Genomic DNA, 19,964 nt, shown 5'->3' with positions numbered 1-19,964 from the left:
GTTACACACTCCACCAGGACAGCCCTTCTCACCCATCTAGGACTTCTGCTTTGCTTCTGCAGTAGTGATATCCAACAATGGCACTTTTATTTATTTCACTGTATGTCAACAGAATCTGGCCAGAGAACCAGTTTGATTTTTTATTTAATAATCTTATTTATGTATTTCTTTTTGACTGTGCTGGGTCTTCGTTGCTGCAAGGGCACTTCTCTAGTTGTGCAGAGCAGACACTACTCTCTAGTAGCAGGGCCTGGCCTTCTCATTGCTGTGGCTTCTCTCTTCGCAGAGCACAGGCTCTAGTGTGTGCGGGTTGCAGTATCTGGCTCAGTATTTGCAGGTTCGATCCCTGAATTGGGATGATCCACTGGAGAAAAGAATGGCAACCCACTCCAGTATTCTTGCCTGGAGGATTCCATGGACAGAGGAGCCTAGCAGTCTACAGTCCATGGTGTCACAAAGAGTCAGATATGACTGAGAGACTAACCATTTCATTTCAACAATTTCATTTCAACACTCTCAAGATGATGTTTTGCACCAACCACTATTTCATCCTCTGCCTTTTCTCTCCTTGCTTCCATGGTGGTCCCTAGACTTACTTCTCCAACAACGACCTCCATGGAAAGGACTTCTCTTAGGGAAGCACCCAGAGCCACACTCACAGCAGAGACACAAGTGGCCCAGTCACTGTTCATTCTCTAGCTCCCACCAACGTAAAATCCACAAGGGGCTCTGAGTGTGAAAGAAAGATGGGAACAAGCCACTTGCCCATTGGAACCACATCTCCCTCTGAGACATCTACAGATTTTTCTTGGCCAAGAACAGTGTCCCAAACTCAATGTCTCCATTTCAGTCGGTGGGTGCTTCTAGCTCCAACCCTCAAGCCAACTGGTTGGCACATTTTCTTTTTTAAAATTTTATTTATTTTTTGAACTTTTTATTTTGTATTGAAAGTGAAAGTCACTCAGTCATGCCTGACTCTTTGTGACCCCATGGAATAGTCCATGGAATTCTCCACACCAGAATATTGGAGTGGGTAGCCATTCCTTTCTCCAGGGGATCTTCCTAACCCAGGGATCGAACCCAGGTCTCCCACATTGCAGGTGGATTCTTTACCAGCTGAGTCACCAGGGAAACCCAAAATACTGGAGTGGGTAGCCTGTCCCTTTTCCAAAGGATCTTCCTAACCTAGGAATCAAACTGGGGTCTCCTGCATTGCAGGCAGATTCTTTAGCAGCTGAGTTACCAGGGAAGCCCACTTTGTATTGGTATACAGCCAACTAAAATGTTGTGATAGCTTCAGGTGAACAGTGAAGGGACTCAGCCACACATACACATGTGTCCATTCTCTCCTAAACTACCCTCCCCTCCAGGCTGCATTGTAACACTGAGCAGAGTTCCCTATGCTATACAGTAGGTCCTGGTTAGTTATCCATTTTGCTAACTTATTTTTTAGTTTTTATTTTTTTAACACCAAAAACATTTTGTATTGGGATATAGCTGGATTAACAAACAATGTCGTGATAGTTTCAGGTAAATAGCAAAGGAACTCAGCCACACATATACATGTGTCCATTCTTCCCCAAACTCCCTTCCCATCCAGGCTGCCACATAACGTTGAGCAGAGTTCCATATGCTATACAAAGCTCTCTGTTGGTTATCCATTTTAAATATAGTAGTGCGTACATGACCTTCCCAATGTCCCTAACTGTCCCTTCTCCTGACAACCATAAGTTCATTTTCTAAGTCTGTGAGTCTCTTTCTGTTTTGTAAGTTCATTTGAATCATTTTTTTTTAGATTCCATATATAAGGGAGGTCATATGGTATTTCAAATGGCATTATTTAATTCTTTTTTATGACTGAGTAATATTCCATTGTATATATGTACCACCTTTTTCTTTCTTTTCTTTCTTTCCATTTTTTGCCATGGGTCTGGCTTGTAGGCTCTTAGTTCCCCAACCAAGGATCCAGCCTGCACCCCTGGCAGTGAAAGTGAGAATCCTAACCACTAGACCACCAGGGAATTCCCAGTTGGCACATTTTCTGATGCGCTCCATCATTTGGCCCCGAGTGGGACTACACTATCTGGGGATGGAACCAGCCCACCTCTGACTCCACAAACAATTGCAATCCACTCATCTCCTGCACCTGGCTCTGCTAGAAGCAACTGCTCTGTATTTTATCCTCATCTCCTTCTGCTCTCACTTACAAAGTCACAGTGACCACATTTTTCAGTAGCATGTTAAGGGATAAAACTGAAACTAGTAAATAGGGACAGCTCAAGTTACCTTCTATGACTTATCACCAAGGCATATCGCCACAAGTGTTGATTTATGGAAGGACACCTCTGGTCCCCCTGGGTATTCCACCTCATTCCCTCAATGGAGTTGTCAGAAGGGAGAGTCTCTGCCCCTAGCGTCTACCTTATTTTTATTTTATTTATTTATTTGGCTGAGCTGTGTCTTAGTTGCAGCATGTGAACTCCTAGTTACAGCATGCGAACTCTTAGTTGCAACATGTGGGATCTAGTTCCCTGAGCAGGGATAGAACCCATGCACCCGTGCATTGGGAGCTCTGAGTCTTAGCCACTGGACCACCAGAGAAATCTCCACCCCCAGAATCTCACCTTTAATCAACTAACACATCCAGCTTCAGCCTTCACATACTGGTTCTGATAATGCCAGAGCCACCAACCTCATCTCCTGCGCCTGGCTCTGCTAGAAGCAGCCAGCTCCATGTTTTGTCCTCACCTCCTTCTGCTCTCGCTTACAAAGTCTCTGCAGTATCCTTCACCTCCCCTTTCAGTTTCCACTTATCTCATAGGGTCATTCTACTATCTGTATGCAACTAGTGACACTCTTAGCATTCTTGAGCCCAGACTCAGGTCCTTCCAGGCAGAGCCTAGCTTTTCCCTTCCCAGCGGTAGAGTGTGTGTGATTAGTAATTATAAAAGAATGATAAAAGAAAATGACAAAATGAGTAATCAAGAAATAATTTTATATGTTAACATATAAAACATATGATTGTAACTCCAGGTATTATTCTGATTTTACTTATGTGGAGTCCAAACCATAGAAGTGAAAAATTAAACAATGGCGAATTCACACATGATAAGTGATGGAGGGACTTCCCTGATTATCCAGTAGTTGAGCCAAGGATGCAGGTTCGATCTCTGGTTGGGAAACTAGGATCCCACATGCCACAGCGTGGCCATAAATAAATAAATAAAGGAGAATCTGGTGTTTTTTAATTCTACTTATTCAGTTCTTTATTTTTGGCTGTGCTGGGTCTTCCTTGCTGTGTGCTGGCTTTCTCTAGTTGCAGCAAGTAGGGGCTACCCTCTAGTTGCGGTGTATGGGCTTCTCATTGTGGTGGCCTCTCTTGTTGTGAAGCACAGGCTCTAGGCACGCAGGCCTCAGTAGTTGCAGCTCCCAGGCTTTAGAACACAGCCTCAGTAGTTGTGATGCATGGACTTAGTCCTTCCATGGCATGTGGGAAATTCCCAGACCAGGGATCAAACTTGTGTCCCCTGCATTGCATTGCATTGCAGACTCTTAACCACTGCACCACCAGGGAAGCCCTCAATATATTTTTTTAAGTGATGGAGACATACTATCACCAAATGTTTTTGCTTGAGGCCAATACATTCAGCAGTCCCACTATTTTCCATAATTAAGACGCAGGTCATATTGTGGGTTTGATTTCATGCCAATAAGAGAATTATTCCTTCCAGAGTGCCTTCTCAGAGGCAGATGAGGATCAGATACTGAGCCAGGATCTAGCAAGAGCGTTTCCTGTGGATGTGCATCTTAAGGGGATGGGAGACTGACGCTTCTGTCCCCTTCTCCCTCAGGGTCAGTGGCAACCACCACCACGGATCTGGAGGAACCTGGAGGCACCACACAGCCAATGGGTCGCTTCACATCTCTGAAGACCATCAGTCTGGGTATGTATGATCATATTTTGGTACATAATACTTGAGTCTTTTCTCCTGGTCTTTGGAGTAAGAGGCTTCCCTGGTGGCTGAGGAGTAAAGAATCTGCCTGCCAGTGTAGGAGATGCAGGTTTAATCCCTCAGTCAGGAAGATTCTCTGGAGCAGGAAATAGCAACCCACTCCAGTATTCTTGCCTGGAGAATTCCATGGACAGAGGAGCCTAGTGGGCTACAGTCCATGGGGTTGCAAAGAGTCGGACATGACTGAGCAACTAATGCTTTCACTTTGAAGTAAGCTAATTGATTGTCTATGTTCCAGATTCTAGTAGATAATCACAACTTTCTACTTTTGTACTCAGAAGCTATTGATACTCATTTTTAGGGAGATTTCTAATCTGACTTCTAACATGAATTGCTTCTGTTTGGTAATTTATATCCACAAGAGCCAATTGCTTCCACTTAGGAATGAATATAGTGACTCTACAAGTCAGCGGACAAGTATGAAGGGCTTTCCTAAAACAGGTACTATCACTAAGATAGATCAGGGGTTGCCATGAGCAGGAAACATAAAAGTGAGATGCCACAGGTTTATTTTATAGGACAATTCATTGCTAAGATGATTATAACAGAAGGTGAAAGAATTCTTGTCCACTGTTACGGCTTTCGATACATGACTTGTAGTTGAGAGGAGGTATTCACTTAAAATGCTTAGAATGATGCAAAACTTCACTGAGAGTTTGTCTGGGACATTCTTGAAAGTTTATACTTTTATCATTTTTTTTACATCTGCTGTTTCTTTGCAGTAGCTTAATGTTGGAAATTATTTTGTGGAATATTTTTAGTAAATATTCAAATGTGGCAATAGTGTCTTTTAAATATCCCCAAGCCCATGAGTCTTTGAAAATATTTTTTATGTATACAGTAATTTTATGTGTAAATATATAAGTGGTACAAGTTTAAAGGATGTTGATGTTCCATGTTATTTTCCTAATATGTTATCCAATTGTTTATAGTTCTGAGGAATTCTAATAAAAGTATAAATATATGATAATAATTTGACATGTCCCTCTGTGCTAGAAGATAAAAGGTTTCTGTTCTTTTTTGATGAGAGAAGTGAAAGCATATAAAAATATATAGGAAGAAGGGGACTTCCTTGGGGGTACAGTGGTTAGGAATCAACCTGCTAAGGCAGGGGACACAAGTTCAATCCCTGGTCCGGGAAAATTTCACACACTGTGGGGCAATTAAGCCTGTGCGCCACAACTGCTGAAGCCCACACACCCTAGAGCTCATGCTCCACAAGAGAAGTCACTGCAATGGGAAGCCCAGGTACCATAACTAGAGAGCAGCCCCTGCTTGCTGCAACGAGAGAATGCTTACATGCAGCAATGAAGACCCAATGTAGCCAAAAAATATTTAAATAAATAAAGAAAAAGAACAGAATAAACTCAAAGTATAAGGAAGGAAATAAAAGTTTAAAAAAGAGGATCAATATCCTCCCTTGTTTCATAGGGAATATTCAGTGAGTCAGCTCAATTCTGATTCTTAAGACAATTGAAATGACTTATCCACATGGCTTGGCTCCATAGGAAGGACCATAATAAACATGTATGCCCTTTTGAGCACATGCCCCACCAACCTTCCAGACTCTGCAACCAGCTTTGTTATGATCACCAAAGTAACCCCAGGTTGGGCCTTCCCTGGCAGTCCCGTGTAAGACTCCACGCTTCCACTGCAAGGGTCATGGGTTTGATTCCTGGTCAGGAAATTAAGATCCCACATGCTGAGCAGTGTGGCCAAAAAAAAAAAGTAACCAAAGGTTCAGTGACAGATAAATCTGAACTCAGATCCATGACATGGGTCAGCTCCACAGTCATTCTTTCCACTGCCCTGAGTAAAAAGACAATGACAGCTACAACACATAGACCTGTGGGTGATGCTTATTCCTCTGCTAGCTCAAGGTCAGAGCAGACAGCCGGAGGTGACCTGACACTGAGGGTCTCCTCTGTGGATACAGACATAGCTATTACCACCTCCAGAGCCTACATTATTTCAGCCTTGGACTTGCGGTAGACCGGAAGACTCAACCACTATCAACCTTACCAGTATTGCAAGAGAGACTGCTGGCTACCTTCTCTTCAATGGGGCCAAAGTCTGAGTCCATCACAGGACAGGAGACCATTGAAACTACATCTCCACCTGGGGCCCTTTCTGTGACATCATTTCCTACAGAGCTAACAATCAAGGGTGGGGACCTCACTCAGGAGGTCATCACCTCCAGCCCCAAGGGAGTAAGGTCAGTTTCACCTACCGCACAGAGGAGCCTTCAAAACCCCACACAGCACCCAAGCACCAGGGACTTCTCCATGGACTTCCACAGGCACAGCTGGCCACTTACATGATTTTCCTGAGGTCAATAATACAGGAAGAACATCATCATCCTTAGCAACGGCCCAGCAACAGGATCTACCCATCATTCTTCAATTTTTACTGGAATGATTCTAGGTGCTCTATAGTCCTCTTGTTCAGAGAAAAATCACTGACCTCAGCACAAGACTTGAAGGCTTAAGTCCAAGGAACATAAGCACATCTGCTCCCACTGCAAATTTTTCCTGATGACCAGGAGGTGAGCGCTCTCAGATTTCAGGTACAAACTCGACTCCCCAAGGACCTGAAATAACAGCCCTCCCAGTTTTCATTATTTCTCTTGAGCTGCCAAGCACACAGACTGACATAATGGCTCTCCTCCAGCCTTTACACCTCATGTCTCCACTTTGGATTTGGGCCCTAGAAGATCCGTGTCTTCAGCGTCTATAATAGGTTCAGTTCATGTTAGAACCACAAGATCTCAAGGAGTCACCTCAGAGTCCAGTGATAACTCATCTATCTCATTGCTGCCATTCCCTCCAAGGACCATGACAGATGGGGTCACATTGCCTCAGACAGGCAGTAGCACCAAAGTGTCCATCACTGGAGATCTTGTGCTCACCAGTGGAGAGCCAGAGCAGAGCTCCGTGCTCTCTCCCATCATGACTTCTATATCTTCGAGACAGAAGTCCACAGTTTCAGTGACTCTTCCTGGAGAGATCACATCTCCAGTGAGAACCCTAACCCGCAATTCAAGTGCCCAGGGACAGAGCCTAGGGGCTCCTATATTGGAGATGACAGATCCATCCATCTCTAGAAGTGAAGTACAGACAACTTTGACCACACAACCGACCGCAGAAATAGCATCAGTCTCTTCCATCTCCCTGGAGACCATCAAGGAGTTCTCTCACTTTCCTGGACCACTGAAGACCACAGAGCTTGTGGGCACAAGCATGGAATCTGGGATCAAGAAATCTCCAATTTTGATCAGTAGTTCACATGATAGACTGGCCATTTCCAAGACCACCCCAGACACAGAGATGAATCATTTGACAGAAGCAGCATTGACCCCTCATCAGTCTATCAGTTCTGGTTCTGAGCCATGTTCCTCTGCCCTTGCACACTCAGTGTCTCACAAGACCATTTCTTCAGTGGTTGCTACATCCACTATGGAGACCACCAACCTGTCTCAGACATTTTCCACTTATCCTGTGTCTACCGGGACTCAGGAAGAACCTGTTTCCACTGAAACCTCTGGGCCCAGGGAGACCTGCTCAGCCATAGAGAGAAGCATGATCCCTGCTCAGGTGGATGGTGCTGCTGCTACTGATGTCACCAGGACTGAGTTCACATCTCTGGACAGAGTATGTAGCCCAGGTCCTGCTCAGTCCTTGGAGATATCCAATATCTTCAAAGGAACCAATGCCAACAGTTCTACCTCCTCTTCCAACAGTTCTACAGCGGAATCTTTACATATTACCTTTACATCAACAGGTCCCACTAGGATGAAGCCTGGGGAGGCAGTTGTTCTGGACAAAACTATCACAGATTTCTGGGAAGGGATACCCTTGGATATGACTAAGATGACTGTTCCTGTGAGCAGAGGTCCAGGGACACTATCATGGCGAAGCTTTTTCTCTAAAGAAGAAACCAAATTTCTCTTTTCCCCAGTCTCTTTTCCCAGCTTCCTCTTACCTTCCTCCAGTTCCTCTGAAGCACGGGAACCCACAATCCTCATGTCACTTCCTCCTGCTTCAGAACTGACACCAGTCACATTATCCACAAACATTCAGTCTCAGAAAATCAACACTTTCCCAGGTACTGGATCCCCAGAAGATTCCTGCTGGTCCCTGAGCACTGCTACAGGAGAGGACAGGACCCCTGGGATGACCACTGTGGACATCACCACTTCAGTGGCTAAGGATGAACCACCAAAGGTCCCCATATCTGGCATAGCTGAGAGTACACTTACCAAGGAGAGATCCTCGGGTGCAGAGTTCAGATCTGCTCCAGTCCTTGACAATTCCACCCCATTTACAAGTAAGAACCCTGATTTCCTTTTGCATTGGAATTCTAAGCTTTTGCCGATGTGACTGAATGGGAGAAGATGGCTGTCAGGGATCTGTTTTAATGCCTCCTAGGCAGAATCTACCTTAAAAAATATTTATGTATTTAGCTGTGTTGGGTCTTAGTAGCAGCATGTGGGATCTTCATTGAGTCATGTGGGATTTTTCATTTCAGTGCACAGACTTGCTATCAAATACCATATAATATCATTTATGTGTGAAATCTAAAATACAACACGAATGAGCATCCCTATGAAACAGAATCAGACTTAAAGACATAGAGAACAGACTGTGGTTGCCAAGTGGGCCAGGGGTGGGGAGGGAAGGATTCAGAGTTTGGAATTAGCAGATACAAACTACTATATATAGGATGGATAAATAACAAGGTTCTACTGTACTGCACAGGAAACTATATTCAGTACCCTGTGATAAAGCATAATGGAAAAGAATATGAAAAGGAATATATAATATGTATAACTGAATAACTTTGCTGTATAACAGAAATTAATACAACATTGTACGTCAAGCATACTTCAATAATCTTTTTTTAAAAGGAAAAAATTATCTTCTTTTTTTGTCTGAAAATTATTTCCTTGAAACCAATCAGATGAGAAGTCCCCACAATTAACAAAAAGCTTTTCATCCCTTATGACCATCTTGAGGGTTTGATTTAACATAAGATTTAATGTAAATGAGAATTATTCTTTAAATCCCTTCTGAGAGATAAATGAGGGCATTGCTAATCCAGTGTCTAGTGAGAATGGTCCCCACAGATCCATATTCTTGGGGAATGAAAGGTAACACCTCTGTCTTCTACTTCAGGGCCAGATGAGTCTGTGGCCACTATCACCAGGGAGCCAAGTCAAGGAGAACGTGGAGGTGCCGCTCGGCCAACCAGTAATCCTGCATCTCTTATGACTATGATCAGTGTGGGTAAGTGGGAGCACCATCTCTATCTCTTTTTTTATAATCTTACTTATTTATTTTTGGATGTGCTGGGTCTTTGTTGACACATGGGCTTTTCTGGAGTTGTGGCGAGCAGGAGCTACTCTCTACTTGCGATACACGGGCTTCGTGCTGAGGGGGCTTCTCCTGTTGCAGAGCATGGGCTCTGGAGTGTGACGGCTTCAGTAGTTGTGGCTCACGGGCTTAGTTACTCCAAGGAATGTGGGATCCTCCCAGACCAGGGATCGAACCCATGTCTCTTGAACTGGCAGATGGATTCTTATCTGCTGAGCCACCAGGGGGGCCCATCATCTCTATTTCCTTCAAGGCCATCCCATGTGGGTCCTTTCCCCTCTTCTCTGGGGTCAAAAGTTGGATTGTTTAAAGAAGTAAAATGACAAGGTTTGAAATTGATTTCTTTGGCTTTTTGCCCCTCTGAGGATGTTTTGTTTTTTTTTCCTAGAGATTGTATTCATGGAACACATTTATTGCTTCACCCTGGTTATTTGTATTGTTCTTAACCAGCCAATCAGTTCAGCAACAGAAAATGTCCCAGGGCCAGTTCCCTGCCCACTTTCTGTTTCTAAATCAGAGATCGTCGCTGGAATCTTGTGTTGATAGGGAGGACACAGACAGACTTAAGGCAATAAGTAGCAGTAGAAGAAGGGATCATGGTCCTTGGCCATGCCACCATCGTGAGAATAATCTGAGAAAGTAGTCCCCAGAAAGAGTGCTCTTAGAAGGCTGAGCTTTTCTCACTCCTGGGGCAGTTACATGTCCTTCTCCTCAAGGATGGGAAAAGGGCCCGGGGAGACAGATGAATGTGAAAGAGGTTGAAGGTAAAGAAAAAGAATTCTGTCGCCCTTCTAGTCTCTTGCTTCTCAAATAGAAATCCTCATGTGGCCTTTCAATGAACTAAGATTTAGGATATCTAGAGAAGGCTGCAATTTGTGGGTTGAAACTGGTTCAGCAAGAGCAAGCACCAAGGAGAAAAGTAAAACCAGAGCAGGGAAAGTCTCTAGCATGGGTAGAGCCCAGATTCATCACGCCCTTCCTTGTACAGAGTCTTTCTTTGTGGGGTCTGCAGTACACTGGGTTCCAGGCAACAGCTTCTTCTGAGCAAACAATCTGAGTCAAAGCCCTCACCCCACTCACCCTAATCCCAACCCACGTTGATCCATCTTTGCAATGGTCAGTATGTTCCCTGGTGTCCAGACTCTGGAAGTGTGGTAGGAAAGGGTAAATATTTTCTTTTCTGGAGAAGAAGGAAATATTTTGAATTGAAATCACAGGAAGGAACAAATTATACTGTCCACCAGGAGGACACCCTTTCTGTACCGTTTGCATATCTCCTACCAACTCGCTTTCTAATCACAGGTATGTCCACAAGAAACCCAGAAATGGCTACAGCCTTGAAAATCATACGCTCCCAGGAGCCCAGCATCAGCGCAGAGACCACGTACCCTCTGGAAAATTCTCAGAAGACTTCAACAGCAGCTGTCCCTATGGTGACCACTGTGGAACCAGGCACCCTTCAGTCCGTGGCCACAGGGAGTGGCCGCATCAGCCTCCCTCCCTCACCCACAGGGTTCATGACAGCGGCCAAGTCACCAGCAAGAGAAGCAACTACAGAATGGGTCTCCCCCTCCCCATCTGAGGACTGGACTAACACTCACCTTGGGACTCCAGAAGGGACCAAGAAGACACCGGGCACAGTGTCAGAGATGACCACTGTCATGAGCAAAGGTCATGAAGATATGTCTTGGACAAGCCCTGCCTCCATGGGGGAGACCAGCTCTCCATCTTCCCTAGAACCCATTTTTGCCACAAACTCACCTTCTGCACCTTTCTTGTTACAAGGGAACAGTACCTTCTCTCCTGTGCCTACAACCTCAGTTCTCACCTCTGACTTGGGAAAAACCACAGAGGTTTTGGGCACAAGCTTGGAACCTGTGACCAGTACACCTGAAAGTGTGACCAGCATCTCACAGGAGACACTAACCTCTTCAGAAGCCACCAGCGATACAGAAACAACTCATTCTTCAAGAATCACAGCAGTAACTGATACGGGGATCACTAGTTCAGGCAACACAGAGCCACCCGAAGCCACATCTGCAATGGTTATCTCTTCTACCAGAAGAGACACCAGTGTCTCCACATCAACTCCAGACTCTTCCAAAACTGCACAGATTGAGACAGAGCCAACATCTTCCTTGATCGCTGGACAGAGGGATACCAGCACCCACCAGGAGGAAAGCTTAAGTAGAGATCCATCCAAAAATACAGCAGTAACCAATATGAGGACCACCGATGATGAACACGAATCACGTTCCTTTGTCTCAACTGACTCAGAACCATCCAAAACTGTATTCCCAATGAATACAGCCATCACCATAGGGAAAACCACTGTTTCCACCCCAATGTCTAGCTTCTCTGAGACTCCACGAATTGAAGCTGAGACAAGTTCCTCCTTGATGTTTGAAATGAGGGAAACCAGCACCTCCAAGGAAACCAGCTCATCCACAGACAAAACTACCATCCTTCCTGATATGAACACTGGTTCTGTTACTGAGGTGGCAAGGACGGAAGACATCTCCTCTGGTGGTGTGCTCAGTGCAAGCCCTGCCATTTCTACCATGTCACCAGTAATCTCCACAGAAACTATCACAAGGCTTTCTACTTTCCCCACAATGACAGAATCAACAGAAATAACTGTCACCATTGAACAAGGTCGTCCTGCAGCTACATCACAGAGGACCCTTGATTGGGACACATCAACCACAATATCCATGGTGGGGACCAACACAGCTGTGACTCAGGGACTTCTACACACAGCGCTGATGACTCCCATGAGCACAGGTGCTCAAGAGATGTCTTGGACAAGCCCTGCCTCTGCGGAAGAAACCAGCTCTCCACCTTCCCCAGTGACTTTATCTGCCGTGACATCACCCTCCCCTGAGTCTCCCACATTACCAGGCAGGAGCCCCTCCTCTCCTCCCACTGTGATTTCACGTTTCACCCATGGTCTGGTGAAGACCACAGACACATTGGGTACTGGCTTGGGACCTGTGACCAGTTCACCTTCAATTGAGATCAGCTCCACCACTGAGCTACTGTCCACTTCTGGAGCCTCCACAAGTACAGAGGTGATTCAGCCTTCCAAAAGCACAGCTGAGACCCATGGGGCCAACACAAGCTCTGGACATGAAGCTCATTCTTCTACCCCAGCTGACTCAGAGCCATCCAGTGTCTCATCTCCAGTCGTCACTCTTTCCACATCTAGAGAGACCACTGTTTCCACATCAGTTACTCACTCGACTGAAACTACAATGATTGAGACAGCCTCCACATCCTCTCTGAGCCCTGAACTCAGACACAGAGAGACAAGCGCCATCCCACAGAACAGTTCAACCACAGAGAAAATCACTCTTCTTTCCAAAGTGCCCACTGATACGACTACTGAGCTCTCTAAGACACAACCCATCTCCTCCACCAGCACGTCCAGCCCTGGCCCCACTCAGTCCACCATGTCACCAGACACTCCTAAAGACATCATCACCAGCCTCTCTACCTCCCCCGTGACCGCAGAATCTGCAGAAATGACCATCACCAGCCAGACAGGTCCCTCTGAGGCTACATCACAGGGCACACTCACCTTGAACACAGCAACCGAAGCCTCTGGGGCAGGCACTCACCCAGCTGTGACTCAGAGCTTTACACACTCAGAGATGAGCACTCTCATGAGCAGGGGTCCCCAAGATGTGTTTTGGACAGGCCCAAAGAAAGAAGAAACCAGCTCTCCACCTTCCCCAGTGACTTTATCTGCTGTGACATCACCCTCCCCTGAGCCTCCCACATTACCAGGCAGGAGCCCCTCCTCTCCTACCCCTGTGACTTCACTTCTTACCCATGGTCTGGTGAAGACCACAGACACATTGGGTACTGGCTTGGGACATGTGACCAGTTTACCTTCAATTGAGATCAGCTCCACCACTGAGCTACTGTCCACTTCTGGAGTCTCCACAAGTACAGAGGCGATTCAGCCTTCCAAAAATATCACCAGGACCCATGGGGCCAACACAAGTTCTGGACCTGAAGCTCATTCCTCTACCCCAGCTGACTCAGAGCCATCCAATGTCACTTCTCAAACTGTTACTCCTTCCATCTCTAGAGAGAACCCTGTTTCCACACCAGTGCCTCACTCTACTGAAACTACAATGATTGAGACAGCCTCCACATCCTCTCTGAGCCCTGAGCTCAGAGAGACAAGCGCCATCCCACAGAACAGTTCAACCACAGAGAAAATCACTCTTCTTTCCAAAGTGCCCACTGATACAACTGCTGAGCTCTCTAAGACACAACCCATTTCATCCACCAGTATGTCCAGCCCTGGCCCCACTCAATCCACTGTGTCCCCAGACACTCCTGCAGGCATCATCACCAGCCTCTCTACCTCTCCTGTGACCACAGAATCTGCAGAAATGGTCATCACCAGCCAGACAGGTCCCTCTGAGGCTACATCACAGGGCACACTCACCTTGAACACAGTGACCGAAGCCTCTGGGGCAGGCACTCACCCAGCTGTGACTCAGAGCTTTACACACTCAGAGATGAGCACTCTTGTGAGCAGGGGTCCCCAGGATGTGCCTTCGACAAGCCCTGCCTCTGTGGAAGAAACCAGCTCTCCACCTTCCCCAGTGACTTTATCTGCCATGACATCACCCTCCCCTGAGTCTCCCACATTACCAGGCAGGAGCCCCTCCTCTCCTACCCCTGTGACTTCACTTCTTACCCATGGTCTGGTGAAGACCACAGACACACTGGGTACTGGCTTGGGACATGTGACCAGTTTACCTTCAATTGAGCTCAGCTCCACCACTGAGCTACTGTCCACTTCTGGAGCCTCCACAAGTACAGAGGCGATTCAGCCTTCCAAAAACATCTCCAGGACCCATGGGGTCAACACGAGTTCTGGACCTGAAGTTCATTCCTCTACCCCAGCTGACTCAGAGCCATCCAATGTCACATCAATTGTTCCTTTTTCTACCTCTCGAGAGACTGCTGTTTCCACACCAGTGCCTCACTCTACTGAAACTATGACAGTTGAGACAGCCTCCACATCGTCTCTGAGCCCTGAACTTAGAGAGACCAGCACCATCCAGCAGAACAGTTCAACCAGAGAGGAAATCACTCTTCTTTCCAAAGTGCCCACTGATACAACCACTGAGCTGTCTAAGACACAACCCATCTCCTCCAGCAGCACGTTCATCCCTAGCCCCACTCAATCCCTAGTGTCCCCAGACACCCCTGCAGGCATCATCACCAGCTTCTCCACACCCCCTATGACCACAGAATCTGCAGAAATGACCATCACCAGCCAGACAGGTCTCCCTGAGGCTGCATCACAGGGCACACTTACCTTGGACACATCAAGCAGCTCTCCATCCTCCTCAGTACATTCATCTGCCATGACGTCACCCTCCCTTCAGTTCCCCATAGTACCAGGGACGAGCCCCTCCTCTCCCACCCCTGCGACCTCGCTTCTCACCAGTAGTCTCATGAACACCACAGAGAAATTGGACACCATATTCAAACCAGTGACCACTTCACCTCCACCTTTGAGTAGTCCTATCATGGAGACACTTTCCACTTCTGAATTCTCCACAGATACAGTGAAAATTCCTCCTTCCATACACACCACAGTGACCACTGAGGGTTCCAGCAGTTCTGGCCATGAACTTAGTTCCTCTGGCTCAAATTTCTCTGAGTCCTCCAGGGTCACATATCCTGCTTCCTCCATGGATGGGATCACTCTTTCCACATCAAAGCCTTCCTCCTTTGAGACCACAACATTTGAGACCAACAAAATTTCCCATCTGACGCCTGGACTGACGGAGACAAGCGTGACCCTGCGTTTCAGCTCCAGCACACTCACGAACACACCTGCATCGGCTCTGTCTACTCATGGTTTGAAGAGTCCCAAGATGGATGTTACTTCTTCTGTGACATCATCAGCCCCAGTTCAGTCTCTGTCTACACAGGATACTGATGTTCCAGTGAAAACAGTCACACACTTTAATGCTTCTCCCTCCGTAAATGGATCTGCTGGTATAACTCTCCCAGAATCCAGTCCTTCTATGCCTGTATCAGCAAATACTCATCACCTACACACAGATATGCTGTCTTCAGCTGAGACTACTCTTGTTAACACTCTGACATCTCCCGTGTCAGAGGCCATGGCTTCCTTTGCCACATCTGGAGTTCCAGGTTCCATCTCAGCTACCTCCTCGGATGGTCCATTTTCTAGGACAGAATCAGACCCCAAGGAGGATACCAGGTCCACCACTGCAGATGGTCTACCTTCTTCAGCTTCAACACCATTCCCCTCTTCAACCTTACATACCACTGATCCTTCAGTGAGCTCCCTTTCCCATTGGATTACTTCCTCCCCAGCCACCCCAAGCACAGTAGACACCAACCTTGACACAGAGAGCAGAAGGACTAGTGAATTACCTTTGGTTACGACCAGTACTCTGCAGACTTGGACCCAGCCATACTGGACATCTTTGCCACCCATTATGGACACTAAAATGACAGGGAGTGTTGGTTTGGGAAGAGTGACAAGTTCTTTTCAAGTTATTCCACACTCAACACAGTCAACAAGTAAGGACCCACAGCTCCTACACTCTCATTATTTGGGGCTTGGCTTCTTTCCTGAGAGGTAAAAAAGGAGTTGGGCTTCCCTGGTGGCTCAGATGGTAAATCTGCCTGCAATGTGGGAGACCCAGGTTCGATTCCTGGGTCAGGAAGATCCCCTGGAGAAGGAAATGACATTAATTAGGAGTCTGATTGTTGATGTTTAGTCGCTAAATCATGTCTAACTTTTTTGTGACCCTGTGGACTGTAGCTCACTAGGCTCCTCTGCCCATAGGATTTCCCAGGCAAGAATACTCAAATGGGTTGCCATTTTCTTTTCCAAGGGATCTTCCCGACCCAGGGATTGAACCCACGCCTCCTGCATTGTCAGGGGATTCTTTACCATTGAACCACCAGGGAAGCCCTAGGAGTCTATTACTGCACCAGAAATTCCTTTAGAAAAACTATAGCTGATCTGTTTTCATTTCCAGGCACTGAGATGGGCATTGGGGAAACAAAACTAAGTAAGCAAGCAGTTGAGTAATTAGAGTACCATGATGGATGTTCTAACATTACTGCTAATGCTAATGATGGCAATAGTAGTAACAGCAACAAATGTTTATAGAACACTTCAAATGTGTCAAATGCTATTCTAGTAAGTTGTTTAATTCCCATTGGAACACAGTTTGAGAAGGAATTATTATAAACCCGGTTTACAAGTGAGTTATATAGATATAGAGAGAGGTTGAGTAATTTGTTCAAAATCATTAAAGCTGGTAAGAGTAAGAACTCAGACTATCTAAGCAAAAGCATGGCACTAGGAACCATGCTCTTAACCATTCAGTTAGGCGGGAATGGTCAGAGAGGTAGGAGAAGAAGCAGGAGATTCCTAGAAGCCAGAAGGGAGAGTTTTGAGAAGTACTGGTTAGTTCTGTCAAATGCTGCAGAAGAGCCAAGTTGAAATACGGTGAGAAGTTCTTTGACAACATGTGGTCCTCAAAGATTCTAGGAGCATCACTGAGTTTTAGAGGACTGAAACGACAGGTAAAATAATGCATAAATAAAAGGAGAGATTCCGCCTTTAAACTGAGCCTGTTTCTATATTGAGAACAGAATCAGCAAGGGAAAGAAAAAGGAGTGAATGAAAACCGAGGGAAAAAGTATCTGTGGATATGGGAGGACCTTAAGACCTAGGAGGAGAAATACCACATTCAAAAGAACAGCAGATGAGGGAGGGAACTTAGGGGGATTTCATTCCATGGATAAGTTGAGTTCAACCACAGATTTTGTTCTGGACACAAATCCAGTGAGGCCCTCCAATTACTCCAGCACCTGTTCACTAGGCAATATGTGCAGGAGGGTGATTTATTTCTCAAACTAGCTTTAACAATTCACAACCAAGTTAAACACATTGAATGGGATTGATGCACCCTTAAAACATTGGTTGGTAGTTGAGTGATGGGTGTTCAGAAAGCAAATGATGAATGGGATGGTAAAAAGGTAGAACTGTGGTTGGGTGGGAGGAAGGAAAAAAGGGAGAATGAAGGGAGAGACGACTGAAGAAAAGACAGGTGTATAGTGGGAAGGATGAAAATAAGGAAGATGGATGGAAGGAAGGATCAAAGGAAATAGAGATTGAAGAAATAAGGACGAAAGGTTGCAAAGAAAGAAGAAATACGAAAAGAAAGACGCATGGTAGGAAGAAAGGATAAAAGGATGAATGGATGAAAGAATAAATGGGTAGGGGTAGATGGATGGATGAATCTCTGGGTGAATGGATGGATCTATGAATGGGTGTGACCACTCAAGACATATAGCCCTGGTTCCGGTCCATACAGATGGTTGAGAAGAATAGAGTTGTGTCGTCGAATTAAGCGGATCCATTTAGATCATGTTCTCCTTCTGGAAGAGATAGTTACCTTAGGTTTCTTCCCTACCTTCTCCTACAGGGACTGATGACATTATGAAGCATATCACAAAGATACCCAATAAAGCAGCCCATGGAGGCACCACCATCCATACTCCCCAGGCATCCACATCTGCTAGTCTTACAGGTAGGTTCAACATTTTATTTCCCAATAATCTGACTTATGCTTTTATTTCTTGCCTGAGAAAGATGAAATGTTTCTTTTTTAAAAATTTAAAATGTTTTCTTTCTTTCTTTTATTCATGTGTTTTGGGCTGTGCTGGGTCTTTGTTACTGTGCATGCTTTTCTCTAGTTGCAGAGAGCAGGGGATACCCTCTAGCTGTGGTTCTCGGGCTTCTCATCGCAGTGGCTCCTCTTGTAATGGAGTGCTGGCTTTAGGGCATGCAGGCTTCAGTAGCTGCAGCGCCAGGGGCTCAGTAGCTGTGGTTCCCGGGCTCTCGAGCAGAGGCTCAATAGTTGTGGCACAAAGGCTTTGTTGCTCCGCAGCATGTGGGATCTTCCCAGATCAGGGATGGAACTTGTGTCTCCTGCACTAACAGGTGGACTCTTCACCACTGGGCCACTAGGGAAGCCCTGTTTCTTTGGACAAAGAACTATATGGAGTTGCCATGGGCTTCACTGTCCCAGTTGGATCTTTGTCAAGTAATTACCAGGTAGATGCTACTTTTCCTTCCCTCCTAACATGGCTGAGTGAATTTAGCTCAAGGCTGAATGCGTCAGCTTCACATATTCACTCAATTCTAAAAAGGCTTATTATTAATTTACTGTGTGTTAGAGACTGTGACATAAATGAAAATACTTTGGCATTGCATCCGTGGAGCTCTCTCAGTCCAGTAGAGGAGACAGCAAAGGAACAAAATAATGATGATGTAACTTTTTTCAGCTTTTATTGGAGATTAGTTGGCTTACAATGTTGTGTTAGCTTCATACAGCAAAGTGAATGTCTCATGTATCATATACATATAGCCACTCTTTAAAAAACGATTTATTTATCTGTGTTGGGTCTTGTTGCAGCGTGCAAACTCTTAGTTGTGGCATTTGGGATCTAGTTCCTGACTAGGGATCAAACCCAGGTCCTCTGCATTGGGAGCATGGAATCTTAGTCATTGGACCACCAGGGAAGTCCCTATCCACTCTTTTTCAGATTCTTTTTCCATATACGCCATTACATAGTATTGACTAGAGTGCCCTCTGCTATACAAGAAGTCCTCATTAGGAGTATTTTGGCTGTGCCATGTAGCATGTGGGATCTTATTTCCCCAACCAGTGATCAAACCTGCATCCCCAGCATTGGGAAGTGCAGCATCTTAACCACAGCTACAGGGCCCAGTCAAAATAAGAAAAAAACAGTGATCTAATTTTCTTAGCTTTCCTCTCCTCCTTTTTCTGCTTTCACTCATTTTAGATTAGAGAGTATTCCAATATGGTCCTGAGTTATTTATACTCTCTGGAATTTGGGCAACATAGCTGCCACCTCTCTATATTTAATAAACAGAGCAATTCGATTTATTTGGCTTACAGAGGGCTCTTTCATTTTATGTGCATGGTTCTTTGTTAAGGAGAGTTTTACTTCATTATGTTTTTAAATTTTGTTTCTGTTATTTTTATGATGTCTACCTGAGTGAGGAAAAAAAAACTTATGTTGGTTTCCATTTTCAATTTTTCATTGTTCTCTTTTTTATTTTCACACCCTTAATATTTATAATTAATTCAGAAACTGATTTTTTAAAATCCTGTTCCTATTTTAAATAAATACTTTCAAACAAACCCACAACAACAACAAAAAGAATTCATGGAGGAGGTGCAGCCCAAGGTGAGTCAGGCAAGGAACATGCATGCTAAGTCGATTCAGTCATGACCGACTCTGAGGCCCCATGGACTGAAGCCCACCAGGGTCATCTGCCCATGGGATTCTCCAGGCAAGAATACTGGAATGGGTTGCCATGCTCTCCTCCAGGGGATCTTCTGGACCCGGGAATCGAACCTGCATCTCTTACATCTCCTACATTGGCAGCCAGGTTCTTTACCACTAACACCACCTGGGAAGCTCCAGGTAAGGTGAGAGCATTTTCCCATTCCAGAAGGATCTC

At 45.5% G+C, this 19,964-nt stretch overlaps 2 protein-coding genes across 3 annotated transcripts in view; both read left to right on the top strand.

Annotated features, from left to right (window-relative positions):
• Positions 1-9,928, top strand: part of LOC106502282 (mucin-16-like) — a 28,887-nt gene extending 18,959 nt beyond the window's left edge. The window contains exons 3-5 of the mRNA XM_018051682.1: positions 3,852-3,944; positions 9,188-9,298; positions 9,903-9,928. Coding sequence (XP_017907171.1) covers positions 3,852-3,944; positions 9,188-9,298; positions 9,903-9,928 — 230 coding nt within the window. The remainder of the gene's footprint in view (positions 1-3,851; positions 3,945-9,187; positions 9,299-9,902) is intronic.
• LOC102173176 (mucin-16) overlaps positions 10,694-19,964 on the top strand; it is an 87,706-nt gene continuing 78,435 nt past the window's right edge. For both annotated transcript variants that reach the window (XM_018051284.1, XM_018051283.1), the window contains exons 1-2: positions 10,694-15,973; positions 17,896-18,000. In XM_018051284.1, coding sequence (XP_017906773.1) covers positions 10,711-15,973; positions 17,896-18,000 — 5,368 coding nt within the window. In that variant the 5' untranslated portion in view covers positions 10,694-10,710. The remainder of the gene's footprint in view (positions 15,974-17,895; positions 18,001-19,964) is intronic.

The sequence above is a fragment of the Capra hircus genome, chromosome 7 (assembly GCF_001704415.2).
Source record: "Capra hircus breed San Clemente chromosome 7, ASM170441v1, whole genome shotgun sequence".
In the NCBI taxonomy this organism is placed as follows: domain Eukaryota; kingdom Metazoa; phylum Chordata; class Mammalia; order Artiodactyla; family Bovidae; genus Capra; species Capra hircus.
Note: the sequence above shows the minus strand (reverse complement) of the source record. Positions and strands in the feature narration are given on the sequence as shown.